At 41.6% G+C, this 19,366-nt stretch overlaps 1 protein-coding gene across 1 annotated transcript; it reads right to left on the reverse strand.

Moving 5' to 3' along the window:
* Window positions 1–5,523: 5,523 nt before the first annotated feature.
* Window positions 5,524–14,426, reverse strand: LOC139479110 (microfibril-associated glycoprotein 4-like). Its single transcript, XM_071261876.1, has 5 exons — window positions 14,090–14,426; window positions 9,347–9,477; window positions 9,136–9,232; window positions 7,376–7,540; window positions 5,524–6,090 (listed from the first exon to the last, which is right to left on the reverse strand). The coding sequence occupies exons 1-5, from the start codon at window positions 14,424–14,426 to the stop codon at window positions 5,822–5,824; spliced, it is 999 nt and encodes a 332-aa protein (XP_071117977.1). The 3' UTR covers window positions 5,524–5,821.
* Between the last annotated feature and the right edge of the window lie 4,940 nt (window positions 14,427–19,366).

A 19,366-nucleotide genomic window follows, 5' to 3' on the forward strand; every position in this document is an offset into this window, starting at 1 on the left:
TCATTCCCACGGCGTCTTGCTACAGTGGCATTGAATGAACGATGTGCGCGTATGTCTAGATCAATTGCTCAGGGAACGTATGGAAATGAATATTGAATAAAAATGATTAATATCGGTAAAGTGTTGATTTTAAAGAGACTATGTTTTGCAATCAATAAAGCAAGCCTTTATTAATATCATTCAATAATATTTTAGTGACATGTTTTAAATTGTAGTTTTTATTGTAATAGAGATGCAGTGAGTGGTCGTGTTTTCATGTCTTTTGAAGAGACATTCTGGTTGTTGTATGGATGTCAGTGTAAATATGAGGTCACACGTACTCAAGATCAATCGAGGTATGGAATGGTAATATAAAAAAATCTAAGCTAGCTCCCACGTTCTGACAGTTTGGCCCTCATAAAATGAAACTTAATACACCAATGAACTCCCACAAAAAGTCAATTCTTAATATTAATGTGAAGTTTACACGATATACAGTACGACACCTTTTGACGTTCATACGTTTTTCACGAGACTGTATTCTCGCTCGTGATATTTAGCTGAACGTTTATTATAAAAAACCATTATTGTTTTGGACAATAATTGAGTTGTCATACATTCCCTTTCTTGATAAACAAACACACAAATACAGTTTTCTGGTCGCATTGCTGTCAATATATTGTATTATTCAAGTTCAAATCCCATGAACCTGCACCGGAAGCTTGGTCGGAGGGGGGCGATGAAGCGAACGTAAAGTATTGCTTTCTCTGCGTGTTCTGCAGCGTCCCTGGGCTCACTTTTTGCTGCATTAAAGTGCATCCGACGATGTGATACCTTAATGATACCTCTAAATAATTTCAAATTTAAAGGCTTTAATGGACCTATATCATAATTATTACAGTCCATACGTACCAATTAAGTCTTTTTTCACTCATATTGCACATAAAATTAAATTATTCAAATAGTGAGAACGGAGATCTGATTTTAATGAAATTGCGTGTAAGACATGCATCACTTCGACAAACTGATGATTTACTGGAATACTGTTCAAAGCGGCGATAACCCAAACTCACTCACTCACTCCAGGGGTGGGTCCTCTGGGACACTCTCTGGCTTCAGCCAACTGCGATTCTCATGCTTCCAGTCGTGCGGCCGTGTATCAAGACTGCAATTTATCACTTGCCAACAGACAACATGTATTTTGAAACGGCGACCGCCCCGCCCCTAACACACGCTTTTATAGGCCTCTTTAGTATAATTCTCATATTATGTTACTGTATTGTTGAGTTTGACTTTTGCTCCGTTTTGTTGATTCCAACAATGACATCATAAAAATGACATCATTCATGAAACGCGCTCACGCACACGCACACACTCACGCACACGCACACGCACACGCACGCGCACACGCACCCATTACATTATATTAAATTATACAGGAGGCGATTTTAAAAAACCGTATATTGTTAAAATAAAAATACTTCCATTCATCATGGAAATGTTCACTCTCATGTAATATATTATCATCATTTATTTAGATATGTTACGAGTGGCATTTCTTGCTATCGCCTATTTCTTTCATATAATATCACAGACGGTATTATATTACATCATAATGTCCACATAAAACATAATCTAACCCACGGATCAATTGCCTCTTCATTTACAGTAATATAAGCTGTGCTTGTATGAATTGAATTATCATTCGTATTAACGTTTAAAAAACTTACCTCCATAAAGGCAAACACATATTAAAGTCAAAACTTATAAATAAATAAGTTAACAATAATAACTTCACAGACTGTTTATTTAATTATAAACACACAACACTCGACAACGATACGAAATCTGTGAATAATGCAATAATAACACAATAACAGCACAACAATAGCATAATAATATAATAATGCAACCAAAGCCCCGCCCAGCCTATTATTAGCCAATCATGAAACAGTAATTTATCAGACAGGCAGACAGTTTTAAGGCCTGATATATGGTCAAAAGTACATATACAATGCATTAACCTGAGCTTCCATTTGTGAACAATACATAAGTAAATTTATTAAGCGTTCGTTTAAGTTCTTGAAAGGGACATAACTCAAAATAACTACAATGTTAAATGTGAAACACGCGTTTCAAGTAAAAAGCTGTGATATTACCTTGCTGCTTAGGCTGTAAAATATTTACAAGGTCTTTCTACATTTAAAAGGCCAAGCAGTATCTGGTAAATATCTATTTCGCAACAGGGGCGGTCGGGTAGCCTAGTGGTTAAAGCGTTCGCTCGTCACGCCGAAAACCCGGGTTCCATACCCGACATGGGTACAATGTGTGAAGCCCATTTCTGGTATCCCCCGCCGTGATATTGCTGGAAAATTGCTAAAAGCGGCGTAAAATCAAACTCACTCACTCACTCACTCACTCACTATTTCGCAACAATAGATTTTTTACCATTTATATATAACATGACACTCATCCCGAATTTCACCACTATCACAATTTGTACATGCACAATCAGACTCCTGGCCCTCTTCCTTGGACGTTTATTTTTAAATTGTGCAAAGATTAGCTTTACTTACAGAGTGTCATTATTGATGATATACATTATAATTTTAATAAACGACAAAAAGAAGCTTTATCATAATTAAAATAACTCGTTAACAAAAAAGGGTAAGAGATAGATGTATGTAGTTAAGTGTATTGTAAAGATCGAAATCTCAACGAAATCGACATTACACATGAGTCATACGGCATCTGGCGTGGCAGTTGCTCAAATTGAGCTGAGGAAGCAAAAACAAGTTTTCAATGTAATGGACACATTTAAAATCGCTTAAGTTCAATGACACTTCACATTAATAGAGGGTATGACCTACCCCTGCTACAACAGTAATTGTGGCCCCCGTCACAAACACATGCAAAGTCAAGTCAATAGTTCACCTGGAAAAATATAGGAACACACCGTACATTAAAAATAGGGAATTGCATCGGACATTATTTTTGTCACTGATGCGTCAAATTTGAAAATATCCTCCACATAAAAATCTTCTACCATAAAACTTTTTGAAAGCTTTACGGGGGCCTTGGATGTTGTAATCTTGATCAAACAACTTCTGAGCAAGAGTCGTATGACTCTTTTTGAAATCTTATGGAAAGAGCATGCTCGATTGTACCTCAAAAGTTGTGAAATGTAAACACCAAAGGCTGGAGCTGCTGGAATATTGCTCGACATGAAGGGAAAGTTGACTATCGAAAATTTGAAGTCATCCCTATTGCAATACAGTGTTGTGAAGAGTGTTTTGTCATTCTGAATCTTTATGCAAGACACGCAGAAACTCTCAGGCTCTCAGAAAACGTCAGTCGTTTGAAGACGTCACGTGGGATACGTCGCCATTCTTCTTGGAGGGCCTGGATCAGTTCCTGTCGGTTGGGCGGAGGACGTGGTCGCTGTCGAACAGGTCGATACATGCCAACCCTGAGGTCTTGTACGGGGAACATGTTTGGGGAGCGTTCAGCCCACGGCAATACGGCTGGATTCGGACTGAATGGGGGTCTGGTTTTGTCATGCCGATAAAGGACACAACGTGGCAGCTGCTGTAGAAATGGTGGGACAATTCGGACAGGAATGTCATCCATGTAACTTTGAGCTGTCACATCACCGTTAACGATGACCAGTGGTGTCCACAAGTTCCTCCCAAGATCATAACACCCCTCCAATCTACAACACGACCTTCGGAACGCAACATGCTGCCGTTCGATCTGCTGCCGGTCTTCCATGAGCTCTGAACAGACAGAACTGACTTTCATCAGTGACGATACCAGTCACGCCGCAGACAGAGCCGTACAGTCCTGGACCATCTCAATCTCAGACCGACGACAATGTTGCGCTTTCAATAACTGTTCTCGTTAAGGCCTGCAAGCCCGAATTCGCGTTCATTGGGCGTCAGTCGTGGCATTTCTGTAGTTGTTTTATTTATCAGTGTGAGTGTCTGACAGGCCGTCCGTATCATGTGTATATCCTTATTGCTCATGTACTTTCGGTCTGTCCAAGCAAAACGTGTATTTCACTTTTTCTATTCATAAAAGCGTGCCGTGGATGTGTATCACGTTCTGCACAGAGCATCATTGTGTTTGCACGATGTGCTTTGCATTGATTTAGTTTGAACCTGTGTTTTTAAAATGTTTGCAATTTCATTTTTAAAATGGTAAATTTTCTTTTGGCTGTCAGTTTATGTACATATCTGGTTGTAAATTGGATTTTAATCTGCTTAAGCCTTCAGGGATTTTGATGATATTGAATCATGCCAGTTAGACGTTGCTTTCAAATGTCCAAAAAAGTATCTCCAACATCCGGGGAGATTCAAACAAAGGCAAAACACGTAGAAGAAATTATACTAAGTACACACAAACAACTACACCTACATCATATAATTATACAACAAGAAACAGCAGTTTTCATTTACAATGTTATGAGTCACATTTATGTATACATGTACCATCTTGTTTAACGAAACTGTACGAAAGACCGGTCAATGACAAAAATATACATTTTCCATATTTTTTCCTGAAAACAAAAACACATAAACTGACGTATCGCTACAATAGGTGGAAAAAGCCCTTTTGACCCACACGAAAACAGAATAACTTATTGCTTCTTTACTTGTTATGAAATTAAACTCTTTAACATGGTGCTGAATGTATGACTGACAATTGCGTATTTTTAGATATAGCATGACAGAGCGAGCGAGCGAGCTAACACCGGTTTCAGGAAAACATTTCAGCTTGTTTCGGGAAGAAAATCAGGCCTCAGAATTTAACCCTCGAGCACGGGTATAGTGCGGACCAATGACACAGACCAGACACCCATGCTTGCCTTAAAAGGCGACCGTGCTTGTCGTAAGATTCGACAAACGGGATCGGGTGGTCAGGCTCGCTGACTTGGTTGATGTATGTCATCGGTCCCAATTGCGTGGATCGATGCTCATGATATTAATCACTGGATTGTCTGGTCCAGACAGCCGTCATATAGCTTGAATATTGCTAAGTGCGGCGTTAAACAACAAACAACCAACACAGACCAGACCACAAAAGACCAAGAATCATAATTAGATAATCATAAACGAACCAACGATCATAGGTTTCTGGTTTGCCTTAGACATGCGATACACAGATCTAGACAAATGTGCAGAGTAACTGGGTCGCATTTAACGACTTAGGCACCAATGCCTCCGATGAAAGCTTTATGCGTGTACATTTATCCTAGAATGTATAACCTTCAGTGACAAATAACAACCTTACGAACGTAACAGAGTACTGTATCACAATCAAATGTGAGAAATGTGTGGCGTCTGTTTACGTGTACATGTATATATTTAATTCACGCAAGGTATAGCAATACTATGATAACAAACGTTGATCCTACATTTAAAATTAAAGTCAATGCACTTAAAAAGAAACAAATCCGTCCAATATTGCTTCAAAAAGAGCGAGACGCAGGTACGCACGCACACATTGTCCTTTAATAACTAAACTTGAAATTAGGTCATCAATTCAAAACGGGTGAGGAAAAAAAGATTAAACCACCGTTAAATGTTTGAAGCAATTACTTTTAGATATTAATAAAAACTTTCATTTGAATGTTGGGAAGCATACGTCAGGGAGTGGGCCGCGGTTCCATGCCTCTTTGACAATAGTTTTGCACCGTACGCAGTGCAGTTTTAAGCACATGTGTTGTGTTGACAGATATCAATCTCATCGCCAGGATTTGCCTACTCACGGCATACAACAAAGGCAAACCGCAAATTTCTTTCGACAGATTACTGGTTGTTTGTCTTTAAATAATATTACGCTAAAATCGTAGGCTGGGCAACTTGGTTTGCTCAACAGGTCGCACTTTCATCACTGACGTTTTCAAAGAGTAATAATTACCACCCCAGGAAACCCAGGTGATCCCCTTGGCCAAGCCTGTGTTGTTATATTCTCCATTTAGATTCGAATAAAGGCATTCGTTATACCACCACCCTCCTCGGTGATCTTGGGCACAAGAGTTACTATCGCTATCAAGGTCACGATCACGGGCTGAAAATGCCTGGCCATTCTGATTTTCCATCGAGTCACCTGTAACAAAACGATAAAGAAATGGGTGGTTCTGGTTAAAGTACCCACTGTGGTTAGGCCAATGGTCTTATCAAGTGAAGCATTAATTTGAATGAGGAAAGACTTGCACTGTTGTATGCGTTTTCAATCCAAACTCTTAAAACAAGTATCATGTATTTTAATAATGCATCTATCTTAACTGGATACTGTGTTTCCTGAAGCCCGAGATCTTGAAGCCCGATGTATGTAGACCATATTGTTCGGTAAGGCCACTGCTTACCACGCCACTAAAGCTCAAAATGTGTAGAGTATAGATTTCTGCGAGGCCACTGATCACCGTCACGCCAATAAGGCCGAGATATGTAGATCATATTGTTCTTCAATGCCACTGCTTACCTTCACGCCACTGACGCCTAAGACATGTAGAGCATATTGTTCTTCAACGCCACTGCTTACCTTCACGCCAATAAGGCCGAGATATGTAGAGCATATTGTTCTTCAATGCCACTGCTTACCTTCACGCCACTGACGCCTAAGACATGTAGAGCATATTGTTCTTCAACGCCACTGCTTACCTTCACGCCAATAAGGCCGAGATATGTAGAGCATATTGTTCTTTAATGCCACGGATTACCTTCACGCTATTAAGGCCGAGACATTGTGAGCATATTGTTCTGCATGGCCACTGCTCGCCTTCACGCCAATAAAGCCTGAGACATGTAGAGCATATTGTTCTGCAGGGCCACTGCTTAACTTCACGCCACTGAAGCCTGAGACATGTACAGCATATTGTTGTTTAACGCCGCACTCAGCAATATTCCAGCTATGTGACGGCGGTATGTAAACAATCGAGTCTGGACACACTTAGGATACAATGACATGCATCAACCAAGATTGTTCTGTGCAAGTGGGCCCAGTTCCCGTTCATCGCCTCTTACGACAAGCATGGGTTGCTGCAGAAGTGCGAGAAATGTAGAGCATTGTTTTCTGCAAGGCAACTTCTTATTTTCACGCCAATGTCGACCCAGATATTGTCAGAATATTGTTCGCAAAGACCACTGCTTACCTTCACGCCACTAAAGCCCGATATATGTCGAGTATAGTCTTCTGTAAGACCACTGCTCTCCTTCACGACAATGAAGCCAAAGAATGTTTTGAGAATATTGTTCTCAAAGGCCACAGCTTACCTTCACACAACTAAAGCCCGAGATATGTCGAGTATAGTCTTCTGTAAGACCACTGCTTTCCTCACGACAATGGAACCAAAGATATTGTGAACATCGTGTTTTAAAAAGCCACTACTTACCTCTGTCGCCACTGAAACCCGAGATATGTAGAGCATAGTGTTCTGTAAAGTTGCCGATGGAGAACTGTTGGTAAAGAGCATAACCATGTTCCCCTTCAAAGTTCTCAAGGTCGATACGAAGCTCGAATTGTCTCCCTTGCGTGATGCGCCAGATGTTCTCGTTGCCTGAATCATAACGACATAATTGGAATTTCAAATATACTGAACCACAAAAGAAACGTCACCATGGATAGATATATGAGAAACCTTATTTGTCCAAACACTGCAAACATACTTTGAGACGTATCAAAAAGATGAAACTTGGCAAAACTGATCAAGGTTGAATCTCGTCCTACATGTGTTCAATGGGAATTTAACTCAGACTATCTCTCTCTCTCTGCCATCTGCTGTTGAGCTACAGTAACGGCTCTCGTCTGAGAAGAGGACTCTTCTCCACTGCTGGTGACGCCAATGTTGGTGCTGCGTTGCCCACTGAAGACGGTCCCGGGGATGACGTGGTGTCAGAATGGGTCCTCGGTGTGGCCTGTGACAGAGGAGGTGTCTGCTCGTCAATCGTCGACGCATGGTGTCCGCACTTATGTGTCGCTGGTGTGTTTGTCCAACTTGCAATCGTCCAAAGGCTTGGTGTCGCTGATTTCCTTGTCAGTCTTGGCATGTGGTAGCAATTAAATAACGAATGATTGTTATAGGGTAAGAAATGGGGGAACGCATGCGCATTTCAATTTGCACGGAGCTCACCTGCATCGGGTTACCATGGCCGTTGCCGTGATGCGTTTTGGTGATCGGTTTTATTGTCATCTGCTTTGGGGGGTTTTATCATCAAATTTGATTTTTCCGGACAAGGTAATGTTAAATTTTAGAAACTTTGACAAAAATTAATTTTCATGCAATGAAACTTGGGGTGACGTTTCTTTTGCGGTTCAGTATATTTGGGGGGGGGGGGGGGGCACTTTCAAGTTATGCAGTCGTTTAGTACATGGGACCCCGTGCACTTGTATGGCGCTGACTACAGACCGCATTTAAGATCCGGGGGAAAATAGGTCTTCAACAACCAATGCTTGCCGTGAAAGGCGAGTGTATGCTTGTCGTAAGAGGCGATTAACGGGTGGTCAGGCTTGATGACTTGGTTGATGCATGTCATTGAATACCAATTGTGTGGATCGATGCTCGTGATGTCAATCACTGGATTGTCTGGTCCAGACTTGATTATTTACAGACCGCCGACAAGCATAGTCGCCTCTTTCGGCAAGCATGGGTTGCTGGAGTCCTATTCTACCCCGGATAACTTCACGGGTCCCTTGCAATATTGGTTTAGTGTTTTAACTGTTGCGATGTTAAAGCTTGTGTTTTAAGTTTTGTTTGTATGTTTGTTTGTTTGTTTGTTGTCTAACGCCGCACTCAGCAATATTCAAGCTATATGACGGCGGTCTGTAAATAATCGAGTCTGAAGCAGACATTCCAGTGATTGACATCATGCGCATCGAGCCGCGCAATTGGGAGATGCATCAACCAAGTCAGCAAGTCTGACCACCCGATCCTGTTAGTCGCCTCTTACGACAAGCATAGTCGCCTCTTACGGCAAGCATAGTCGCCTCTTACGGCAAGCATGCTTGCTCTTGCTGAAGACCTATTCTACCCCGGATATCTTCACGGGTCCCTTGCAATACTGGTTTAGTATTTTAACTGTTGCGATGTTAAAGGGTCAAAACAAGCTCACGTTTCCCATACGTTTCATAGATTACTTGAACTAACTAACTCACCCAACCAGTATTCCCCTTCAAGGTTACCGAACCCATGTTTGAACTCATCCCAAGTTCTGTAGAAATTTTCGGATCCGTCAAGTCGTCTTTGGATCACCTAAATTAAAATAAGTGTTACATCAATGCATTTTAAATATATATTCTTTATTGTCACAAGCTACACGGACGTTCGGTTGTCACAATCGTGATGGAATCAAGTCTTGTTTCTTACCGTCCATCCGCCACCGTTGTGAGTCATATCACAGTAAGCTCGGATCGGACTTTTCCCGTCAGGTGGCGTAATGGTGTAGGCGCCATCTGCCGCTGAGGCGATGTTGGCTTGAATCTCACTGCAATCGGGACCTACACAGACAACATTGACATTACCCACTCAACCGGACATGGGTACAGGGCAGAGAGTTCAACCATGTTTGTTCGCATTTCCATTGGAAGCGTTCGTAAAATAACATTCTTATCAAGGCGCACTTAAACGTACGGTCGAAAATGTTAACAAGCAAACGCTTTTTTATATAAATATCATTCCCTCCCGGGACGGTAAACATTTATGTGTAATTATTCGTAAAACAGTTGTCTACAGCTAAAATAACACTGCTCCCACTGGTATCAACCTGGAGTGATAGATAGATAGATAGATAGATAGATAGATAGATAGACTTCAAGTTATAGCTTACTGTTTGATTGGGTTTCTAAACATGCTAAAGGTTAGTAAGAAAAGAAAAACATTAATATGCTGCTTGTAACAACACTTCATATATATACATTATGCGTTGTGACAAGCAGCAGATTAACATTAATAACAACAGGTAATGGATAACAACTTATTATCCATAAAGTTGCATGTTTTTTTTGTTTTTTTATTATTTTCCAACCTTTAGAAACCCAATCAAACAGTATTTACAACCTGAAGTTAAAATGTTGGAGTACGAACTTCGTTTTATTTATTCGTTAATGAGTACTGTTTTGTATTTCTTAGTTTTTATATTTTTTCCTATTTGCCATAAGTGGATCATTTATTTTAGACAGATTGTTACTTGAATTGTCTGCTTGTTCTACAAATGATCTATTTAGTCAGCATCGGACATAGCTGATGATATATCTGATTCTGTTGTATCATCCTAACAAATTAGAACCGGAGCATCAAGGCTGGAATCTAGGCGTATTTGTGTTTTAGTTCAAGAAGATCGTCTCCAGCCTTTTGCCCCAGGGTGAGATTAATTGCTGTGTTATTTCCTGCCACAAACCCATACAGATCACCCCGATAAGCGCAAAAGGAATATTTTGTAACTCTTTTAAGTCATTACTTACCCATAGTTTTCAGGACCTTCATTTATGTTCGAGTTATGCCTTCCGCATCCCAATCTTTTTGTTTGTTTGTTTGTTTGTTTGTTTGTTTAACGCCGCACTCAGCAATATCCCAGCTATATGGCGGCGGTCTATAAATAATCGAGTCTGGACCACACAATCCAGTATTGCAGCAATCCACGCAATTGGGACACGATGACATGCATCAACCAAGTCAGCGAGCCTGACCACCCGTCTTGCGACAAGCATAGTCGCCTCTTACGGCAAGCATGGGTTGCTGAAGACCTATTCTACCCCGGATCATCACGGGTCACCCGGGTGGTCATTCGTGACCAACTCGTGTTAGTCCGGGACAAGCCGAATAGCGACTCGTGCCCTTTTTGCGACCGGGTTCCATCTTAGCGCAAACGGGCATACCTAAAACAGTTGTCAACCCGTGGCGTAATAGTTCATATATATTTCCCCATATATTATATACTGAACAACAAAAGTTCCTGTGACATTGAATAAGATTTAATGCAAAGTTATGGTTTTTTTACCAAATCTGAAACAATTTCGGTTTGCAACAGATAAAAGACTCCTGTAAGTGTTCAAATGGTTTCATTTGCCATACTGACTTCAGAAAAAGCGTTATCTCATAAAAACAAAACAAAACATGAACATGCCAAAATGTCAATTTACAAATCAATAGCGTGTGTGTCCACCTCTGGTTGCGATGCAAGCAACACATCTTCGTCTCAAGTCCTGTGAGATATCTGTCCATATCTGTTTGAGCATGTTTCGAAGTTCCTGGAGTGTCTGTGAAACACGTGGTTGACGTCGAAGGCGCCGATCCATCTCATCCCACATGTTCTCGATTGGTGAGAGATCAGGGGAGTGAGCCGGCCAGGGGATGACATTCACGTTGTTTTGTTGAAGGGAAACCTGACCAAGTCGAGCAATATGAGGCCGGGCATTGTCATGTTGAAAGGTAATGCCTGGGCCATGACGACGCAAAAACGGTGGAACAACAGGGCCGATGATCTCGTCGCGGTAGCGCTGTCCATTGAGATTTCCCTCTACCACTATCAAACGGGCCCTCTGTCTTGCTGTAATCCCATCCCATACCATAACGCTTCCGCCCCCGAACCGGTCTTCTTCCATGACACAATGATTGACGTAACGTTCACTTCGACGTCGGTACACTCGAATCCGTCCATCGCTGTGGCTGAGGTGAAAACGAGACTCGTCCGTGAATAGAACTTGTCCCCACTGCATGGCCGTCCAGCGTAGACGCTGTCTGCACCACTGTAGACGTGCTTGTCGGTGGTTTCCTGTCAAAATGGGACGTCTGGCGGGTCTTCTGGCGACAATCTCTGCACATCTGAGGCGACGACGTACGGTTTGTGAAGATATTCGTCGAAGGCCAGGGTTGCCTCTTGCGGTCACTGTTGCTGGATGGAATCGATTTCGTAGGTATGTTGTTCGAATCCAGTTGTCTTGTCGATCATTTGTTACGCGTGGCCTGCCACTCCGATGATGGTCTCTGACCGCATTCGTCTGTTGCCAACATTGCCATAAACACCAAATGGTGTTTCTGTGGACGTTAATTTGTCTTGCAACATCACGTTGACTCGATCCTGTTTCAAGCATACCAATGGCTCGCAGACGCTCATTTTCGGACAGGTGGTGGCATTTCGTAATGTTGAATAATTGCGTAATTTTGTTGTTTTTCTGAGTGGTTGTTGTCAGCACGATGCTAAACAATACATATGGAATCCCGTTAACGCACACGTTTTCATCCCCATTCTTTGGTAGTGAAATGCATGGGGCTTGCATAAAAGTCAACTTTTGCATGGAATGCATGCTTTTCTGTAGCAGTTGCGTTTTTGTGACTTGATTCCATACATGTACTACACTATTGAAAACTTTACTTGTTTGAAAAATACCAAAAAATATTGGTGTCACATGAACTTTTGGTGTTGACTTCAGACTGCTCGTGGTTGATGCAATTGTATCAGGTTCAAGAGTGTAGGGTATTGAGATTGGGTAGCAGCCAATGTTCTATCAAATCTGAAAATAATTACTTTTCCTGGTGCTAGTCACCTCATTTCTTTGTTGCCTTAGAGACAGACCAACACCTATGGACCAGACCCTATCACAGGATGACGCCTTTCGACTTACCTAATGGTAGGTAGTATGGGTGCTTTTTGTACAGTTGACCAGACAGTTTTGTTTTATTTTCCCAGGTTTTGAAAAGGTAAATGATTTGGAAGCCCTGGTAATCACAAATGCTGCACAGAAAAGGTAAACGCATATATTGGAGGAGCGTCCTCTGAAAACTGCTCTACCAACGCCACGCGAAGTGTCCCTAAATAGTTCTTCATGAAGAGCGGGGTCACGGGTGGCCCAGTCGTCTAAGGCGCCGCGATTCGCTGTGCAGAGTTGCGTCCCTTGGGCACGCCAGAAACCTATGATTGTGGGTTCGAATCCCGGTTCGCCCCGATTATGTTTCTAGGTTTGTCAGCACCATACCCGTGCTCGTGGGTTTCACCGAAGTGGTAAACATCTGAGACCTGCATCACTTCGGGCTTTCCTCCCACATTAAGCTGACACGCCGTGATATAACTGGAATACTGTTAAAACGGCGTAAAACCAAACTCACTCACTCACTTCATGAAGAGCGATGATAAATGTCAGGGAAACATTCATTGTGTCCTTATTGTCCTCCGAAATTCTACTACAGCTCGGTGGCATCTCCTGCCTTGTAAAGATTATACCCTGTGCGCCTTTTTCTATCAACCATTGTGTATTTTCTTAATAATCTAAACATGTTTAGAATATAAAGTTCATATCATTGTTCATTAAGTCAAATATCGATAAGATGTGTAACATACATTGAAATGAGATTTGCATTTCAGATTCACAGGGACTTGCATAAGGCATATACCACCAGGATATAAACGATCTTGGTATTATATGAACATAAACATGTACAAATACAGCAGCCTAAGTTTACAATTGTGACGACAAAAGTCTCCCTAGCGCACACACACACACACACACACACACACACACACACACACACACACACAGACCCTTCTGTGTAGAATGCGCCCCTTTCATAAATTATCCATATTGAATTTCAAGGGCGTTTTCGGGTCTTTCCCACAATTATACCCTAAACATGTTTAGCTCTTAAACACAATTCTGAACATGTAAACAATTATGAGAATGTGGTAAGGTTTGTGTTCTTCACGCATTTTTATAGTGTGTATTAAACATTATTTTTCTCTGTTCCGTTTTTAATTTTGAGACGTCTCCTATTTTGTTGGTTTTATTTATGACACTTTTTTGGGTACGACAGACCAACTGTTCGGCAAGTTCGATAATACACCCTTGCCAAACTCATAAAGGGATTGCCCCTTTCTTCCTCAATTGTAAAGAACTTACACACATATGGTACTGATGTCATGCTATTGTTGACAAAGCAAATGTATACCCATTATGTTATTTTTAAAACTAACATTATAACCCATTGCACATCATTTTACCAGAACAAAATAATCAAATGACATTACATACGCCCAATAATAAAGTATAACTTCTAATATAAGAAACCTATGAAAACAATAGATGGTTAAGTGCACACCCACTTTACGCCCCAACTTACCAGTGTCCTTGGTATATTGCACGTAGTACTTGAACCCTGGCTGAGGATCCATGTCATCCCTGCTTGTGTATGTCCACGAATGAGCTTGACAGGATCCGGTTTCTGAATTGTGGAAAAATGAAGCGCATTTTCTGTGTCTTTTGCACATGGAGGCACAGCCAGACACTGCGAACTCCGTTTTCATCCATATCAGACTGGAATTACGGGCAAGTTCGTTTTGGAGAAGCTGGTCAGGTCTATAATTTCCCTGTCGACACTGACAGGTGACTCGAGCCACAAGAACAGCTGCTATGAGCGCTGTATGCAGAATATGGTACTTCTGGACATTACCTGCCATCACCAACCAGCAAGCAGAACTTATTCGTATGAAAGTCGCAACGGTCTTACCGATCAATGACATCAATGGTTGTTATATCGAGTCGCTGGGTGTCTTCAGTATCTCCCTATACGTCTGTATATGTTCAAGCAATATTCATGCTCCATGAATAAGGGCGGTAGATTGTCAGGCGGTGTAAAATGTGTTGGTCAAAACCTTTATAGACTTGCACTGCCAACATACTGAACTAGATACACACAATGCCGTATGCGTTCAATTTGATAATTTCTCAACTCTTGGCAAAGGCCTGTTATCATTTGGAATATATGTTCCTCCAGTCGCATCAGCATTTGTATATTGCAGCTGAAAAGGCCACCGCCACTGAATTGGTTGGCCAGTGGTGTATTGAGCAAAGCGACTTTGACTGTGAGGTCATCATCTGTGGGGACCTGAATGCCAGTGTAGGCGGTTGTACCAATCGCCAGAGACACTGGTTCAACCAGGCCTCAACAATGCAGCCTTTCCTGAAAAAAAACAGCTGTTCCGATTGAAAACAGACAGTCATGTGATAGTTTTGTAAACGCTTTTGGTCGTAAGCTACTGGAACTGTGCTTCACTCATGATTTATTTACAATGTATCTTCAATGGCAAGACCACTGGATAAAGATAAAGGATGAAGTGTAATCGATTATTGTATTTGTTCAGTTAATGTTCACAGTTATTGTCAACCCATGCTTGTTGATAACATATGTCTGTATGTTTATATTCGGACATTTTTCACCCTGGAGTATCTAAAAGTGATGTCTATCTTTCCACCAAAACACACAGGTATAAATAAAATCCATATAAGCGTGAAGTGGTTATAGGAAGTATAACAAATCTATGTACATCTTTAACGAGCTTATCGTTCTGATACTTTGGATTTTTATCTTGCCCTCAAAAAAGATGTGAATGTTGTTCTTAGTGCCGCTGAATGTATGAAGGTACATTGTGTTAAAAGTTCATCCCGAAATACGGAGCTCATGTAAAAATCATGATTCGAAACAACGCTTCCGTATTTATTCATGCTTTGGAATTCCCAGGGGTTTCCTAAAGAAGTAGGCAGAAGTCCGCCTGTGTTTACGCCATTTCAAGAATACAGTCTCGTGAAAAACGTATGAACGTCAGAATGTGTCGTTCGAACGTCAGTATGTTCCCGGTCTCTCGTCCAATGGAAAAGCTGTACTGTATATCGTGTAAACTTCACATCAATATTAAGAATCGACTTTTTGTGGGAGTTCATTGGTGTATGAAGTTTCCTATAGTTAGGGCGAAACTGTAAGAGCGTGGGAGCTAGCTTATAATTTTGTTCATATTACTATTCCATACCTCGAATGATCTTTAGTAGTACGTGTGATCTAATGTTTGCATTGGCAGTCCATAAAACAACAAGAATAGAATGCCTCTTAAAGAAAGGTGCGGTGACATGAAAACACTACCACGCGCTTATATCTGTGAACACTCACTGTATTGGCCCTCATGTTATCCACGACTGCATGCGAACGATGAGGCCTGGCATTGTCATCCATATACTGAGGTCGAGTAGCAAGAGGGTGGTTGTCAAAATGAAGAACGACGACTGACCTGGAAAACGTCCCGGATGTACTGGGCCCCTGCTAAGTTGCCCCTAGCAGCTTTGTGGTGATCTCTCACCAAGGGACGCTTTGTGACACGTCTAGCCCTCAGTCGTGCTGCTTTCAGACGGTGCTGAAACGACGATTTGGCAACCACAGCTGTTTCAGACGAGTACTTGTTAAAAAGGGTTCTCGGCACATGAGACGAAGAAGGTCCCTGTCTTCGCGATGTGTCGTCACAGGAGTTTCTCCGGATCTGGGACGGTCCTGTACATCACCGGTCTGAGCATGTTTCTCGATCAAACGGCTTACGACTTTGTGATGATACCCCAAATTCCTACCAATGGCGTTACAAAACATTCCTGCGTTATGCATGCCGATTATTTGACATCTTGTGGCGTTTGATAATTGCCTGGACACACAATGTCATGGAATAACTGTTTAAACCCGAGCTTAAGAAAGCAATTTTAACGTTTGGATATACTATTTTTAGAGATACATGATTATATCATCTTAAGAAAACATAATTCTTCTCGTAATTATATCATGACTGTTACATATATTGGGACCAAACAACAATGAAAGTGAGATGAAATGGGGTTTAACGTCGCGTCCAAGATTATTGCACTTGTATAGCTACATGCATGCACGTGTGTGTGTGTGTGTGTGTGGCTGTTTGTACCCTGCCGGACTGATGCCGATTTATTGTGCTAGCACACTGAGATACCATGCCGCAGTTTAACATGAATATCCCACTCAGACACAGTATACTGACTCCGAGCCGACCAGTCCTTGTTAATGCCGAGCGCGAGACAGGGTAACAACAAGTACCATCTTTTATCGTCTTTTGGTATGACGCGGCTGGGGGTCGAACCCCGGACCTTCCGCTCTCCGGGCGGACGCTCTACCATTAGACCACGGAGGAGGTCCAAACAACAGGGAAATATACTAGGGTGTGCTTAACCTTTTTTCTTTGTGTGTATGTTGACAAATCAAGATAATTAACTTGAAACTATGGACTCGATCTGTCTGTAGCTTGACAAGTGACAGCTTACAGCAACTACAACAGACTGGCCTTATGCCAGCTTTCTTTCGGTCCGCTTTACATATCTTTGGGAATAATTATATAAATGTGTTACTACAACAGCGACAGTCAGGTGCATGGCCATACCTCTATATACATCAAAGTGTCGGTATCACCAGCTCTCTGTAGGGCTTCAATGACAGCACGTGGAACTGTACACCAATGTAAACACAGGATAACTACCCAAATGGAAATATTAATTCATGTTTTAGGACATTTTCTCAATAAAAGTACCATACTGTTAGTTTTTCTAAATGTGTTATCCAGATGAACAACATATGTTATATCTTGCAAGGAATCGTCAAATGTCGCTGGTCTGTGCCAGAGGTTCTAGGTTGGTATACAGAAACACTTAACAAGCGCCCTTGTAATATCATGTGTATTTAACGAGTGAGTTGTGCTGGTATCTGACGGTCGTAATTCAGCACCAAAACGTTGACTAATACGTCACAAAACGAATGAAATTGTGTTGCAAGATGCACCCGCAAAAAAAATGCCCTGTGACGTCCGCCTAGTAACAGGGTTGCTGATGTCATCGAGGATGCATTAAGCTATTCTCGGTGATTTAGCATCTCTACACGCAATGTCATTGAATAAGCCCAGAGATGTTGTGAGTGAGTGAGTTGATTTTAACGCCGCTTTTAACAGTAGTCCAGTTATATCACGTCAGCTTAACGTGGGGGGAAAGCCCGAAGTGATTCAGGTCTCAGACGTTTATCACTTCGGTGAAACCCACGAGCACGGGTATGGTGCTGACAAACCTAGAAACATAATCGGGGCGAACCGGGATTCGAACCCACAATCATAGGTTTCTGGCGTGTCCAAGGGACGCAACTCTGCACAGCGAATCGCAGCGCCTTAGACGACTGGGCCACCCTTGCCCCCCTGTGTACCATGACATCTACTGATGTGTTTATAGTTGAGATTTACTTGTCAGTATTATGTACTCAAAGTGTTTTCAACGCTGTGTATACATGACTTCCATGAGATTACAAGACCTGGCAATGCAGCGTCCTTCCTCAAGGTTTTGTACACAATACGTCTCCCCTTAGGAATAACAATTTACGTCAAAACATTGATGAGCCGACAAAACATTCCCAGTGGAACTGCGAAAGACATCATGCTGAGAATCTACGTTTAAACATTGATAAGTGTCCACAAAGCGTTCGCTATGGAACTACAGGAGAGATTTGTAGACAGCGAACGTAGTGGTTACACACCTGTGAATTATCGACGGACCTTACACGACACGAGCATAATTCATGACAGTTGGACTAGTCAATGGCATCCAAGCAGAACAGTTTAGGAGTCTAATATTTACCAGCACTTTTGGGACTGTCAAAGAGTAGAATGGATTCAGAACATTCTGCCATATTGTCACGGTGCTGAATTATTGATTACCCTGCCTATACTTTAGTGACGCCTCGCCCACAGAGGAACAGACTCAAAATTGTCAAAAAGATAATATAGCGTACGCAAATGTACTGTTGAGAAAAACGTCAATACTTAAGGGCAAAGATTAACCAAACTGATGTTTAAGGATTGATTTATTTATTTAACACTAAGCAACAAACCAAGCTAAAAAGCATTAATGCTTAAAGTAAGCAAATACGAGTTGAACTCGCACAGCGTGAGATACGTATTATATGCCAATACCCACAAGTATATTAGCAACACTGATAGTAAACTAGTCAGTACTTATATACAACTGACCCGATCTAAATACACAGTGGTCTTAATTAAAGGGAAACAACACCAGCTATTGTATTACCAATGATTCCAACATGGAACCAACAAAAAACGATGTCCTATTGGCCAGTAGCCAGATCATTAAACAATTCAACATTTTCGATTAAAAGTGGCTGTGTACTTGTGAGGCAAGAAAGTGAATCTGAAAATATAATAAATTGTTTATGTTTTGATTTTGATTTATATGTTCTAGTGCTGTTAATATGGGGTTTGCTTCTGTCGTAAAATGGACCATTTATCTGATAGCCGTTGTGATACAGTCCTGGATCCAGTGACAGTGGCTCTGGCAACAGTATCGCCATCCTTGGATCCATCTGTAATTATAGATTTGTAAGTGTTTGTTTGTTTGTTTGTTTGTTGTTTAACACCGTACTCTGCAATATTCCAGCTATATGACGGCGGTCTGTAAGTAATCGAGTCTGGACCACACAATCTAGTGATTGACAACATGAGTATCGATCCGCGCAATTGGGATCGATGAGATGCATCAACCAATTCAGCGAGCCTGACCACCC

This window comes from Haliotis cracherodii, unplaced genomic scaffold (assembly GCF_022045235.1).
Source record: "Haliotis cracherodii isolate W230 unplaced genomic scaffold, xgHalCrac1.p SCAF_4, whole genome shotgun sequence".
Classification (NCBI taxonomy): Eukaryota; Metazoa; Mollusca; class Gastropoda; order Lepetellida; family Haliotidae; genus Haliotis; species Haliotis cracherodii.

Coding starts and splice junctions, on each gene's coding strand:
- LOC139479110 (XM_071261876.1), bottom strand. CDS start 14,426: ATGGCAGGTAATGTCCAGAAGTACCATATTCTGCATACAGCGCTCATA. Junction 9,233..9,346: donor ACAACGGTGGCGGATGGACG/GTAAGAAACAAG, acceptor ATTTTAATTTAG/GTGATCCAAAGACGACTTGA. Junction 7,541..9,135: donor TGAAGGGGAATACTGGTTGG/GTGAGTTAGTTA, acceptor GTTATGATTCAG/GCAACGAGAACATCTGGCGC.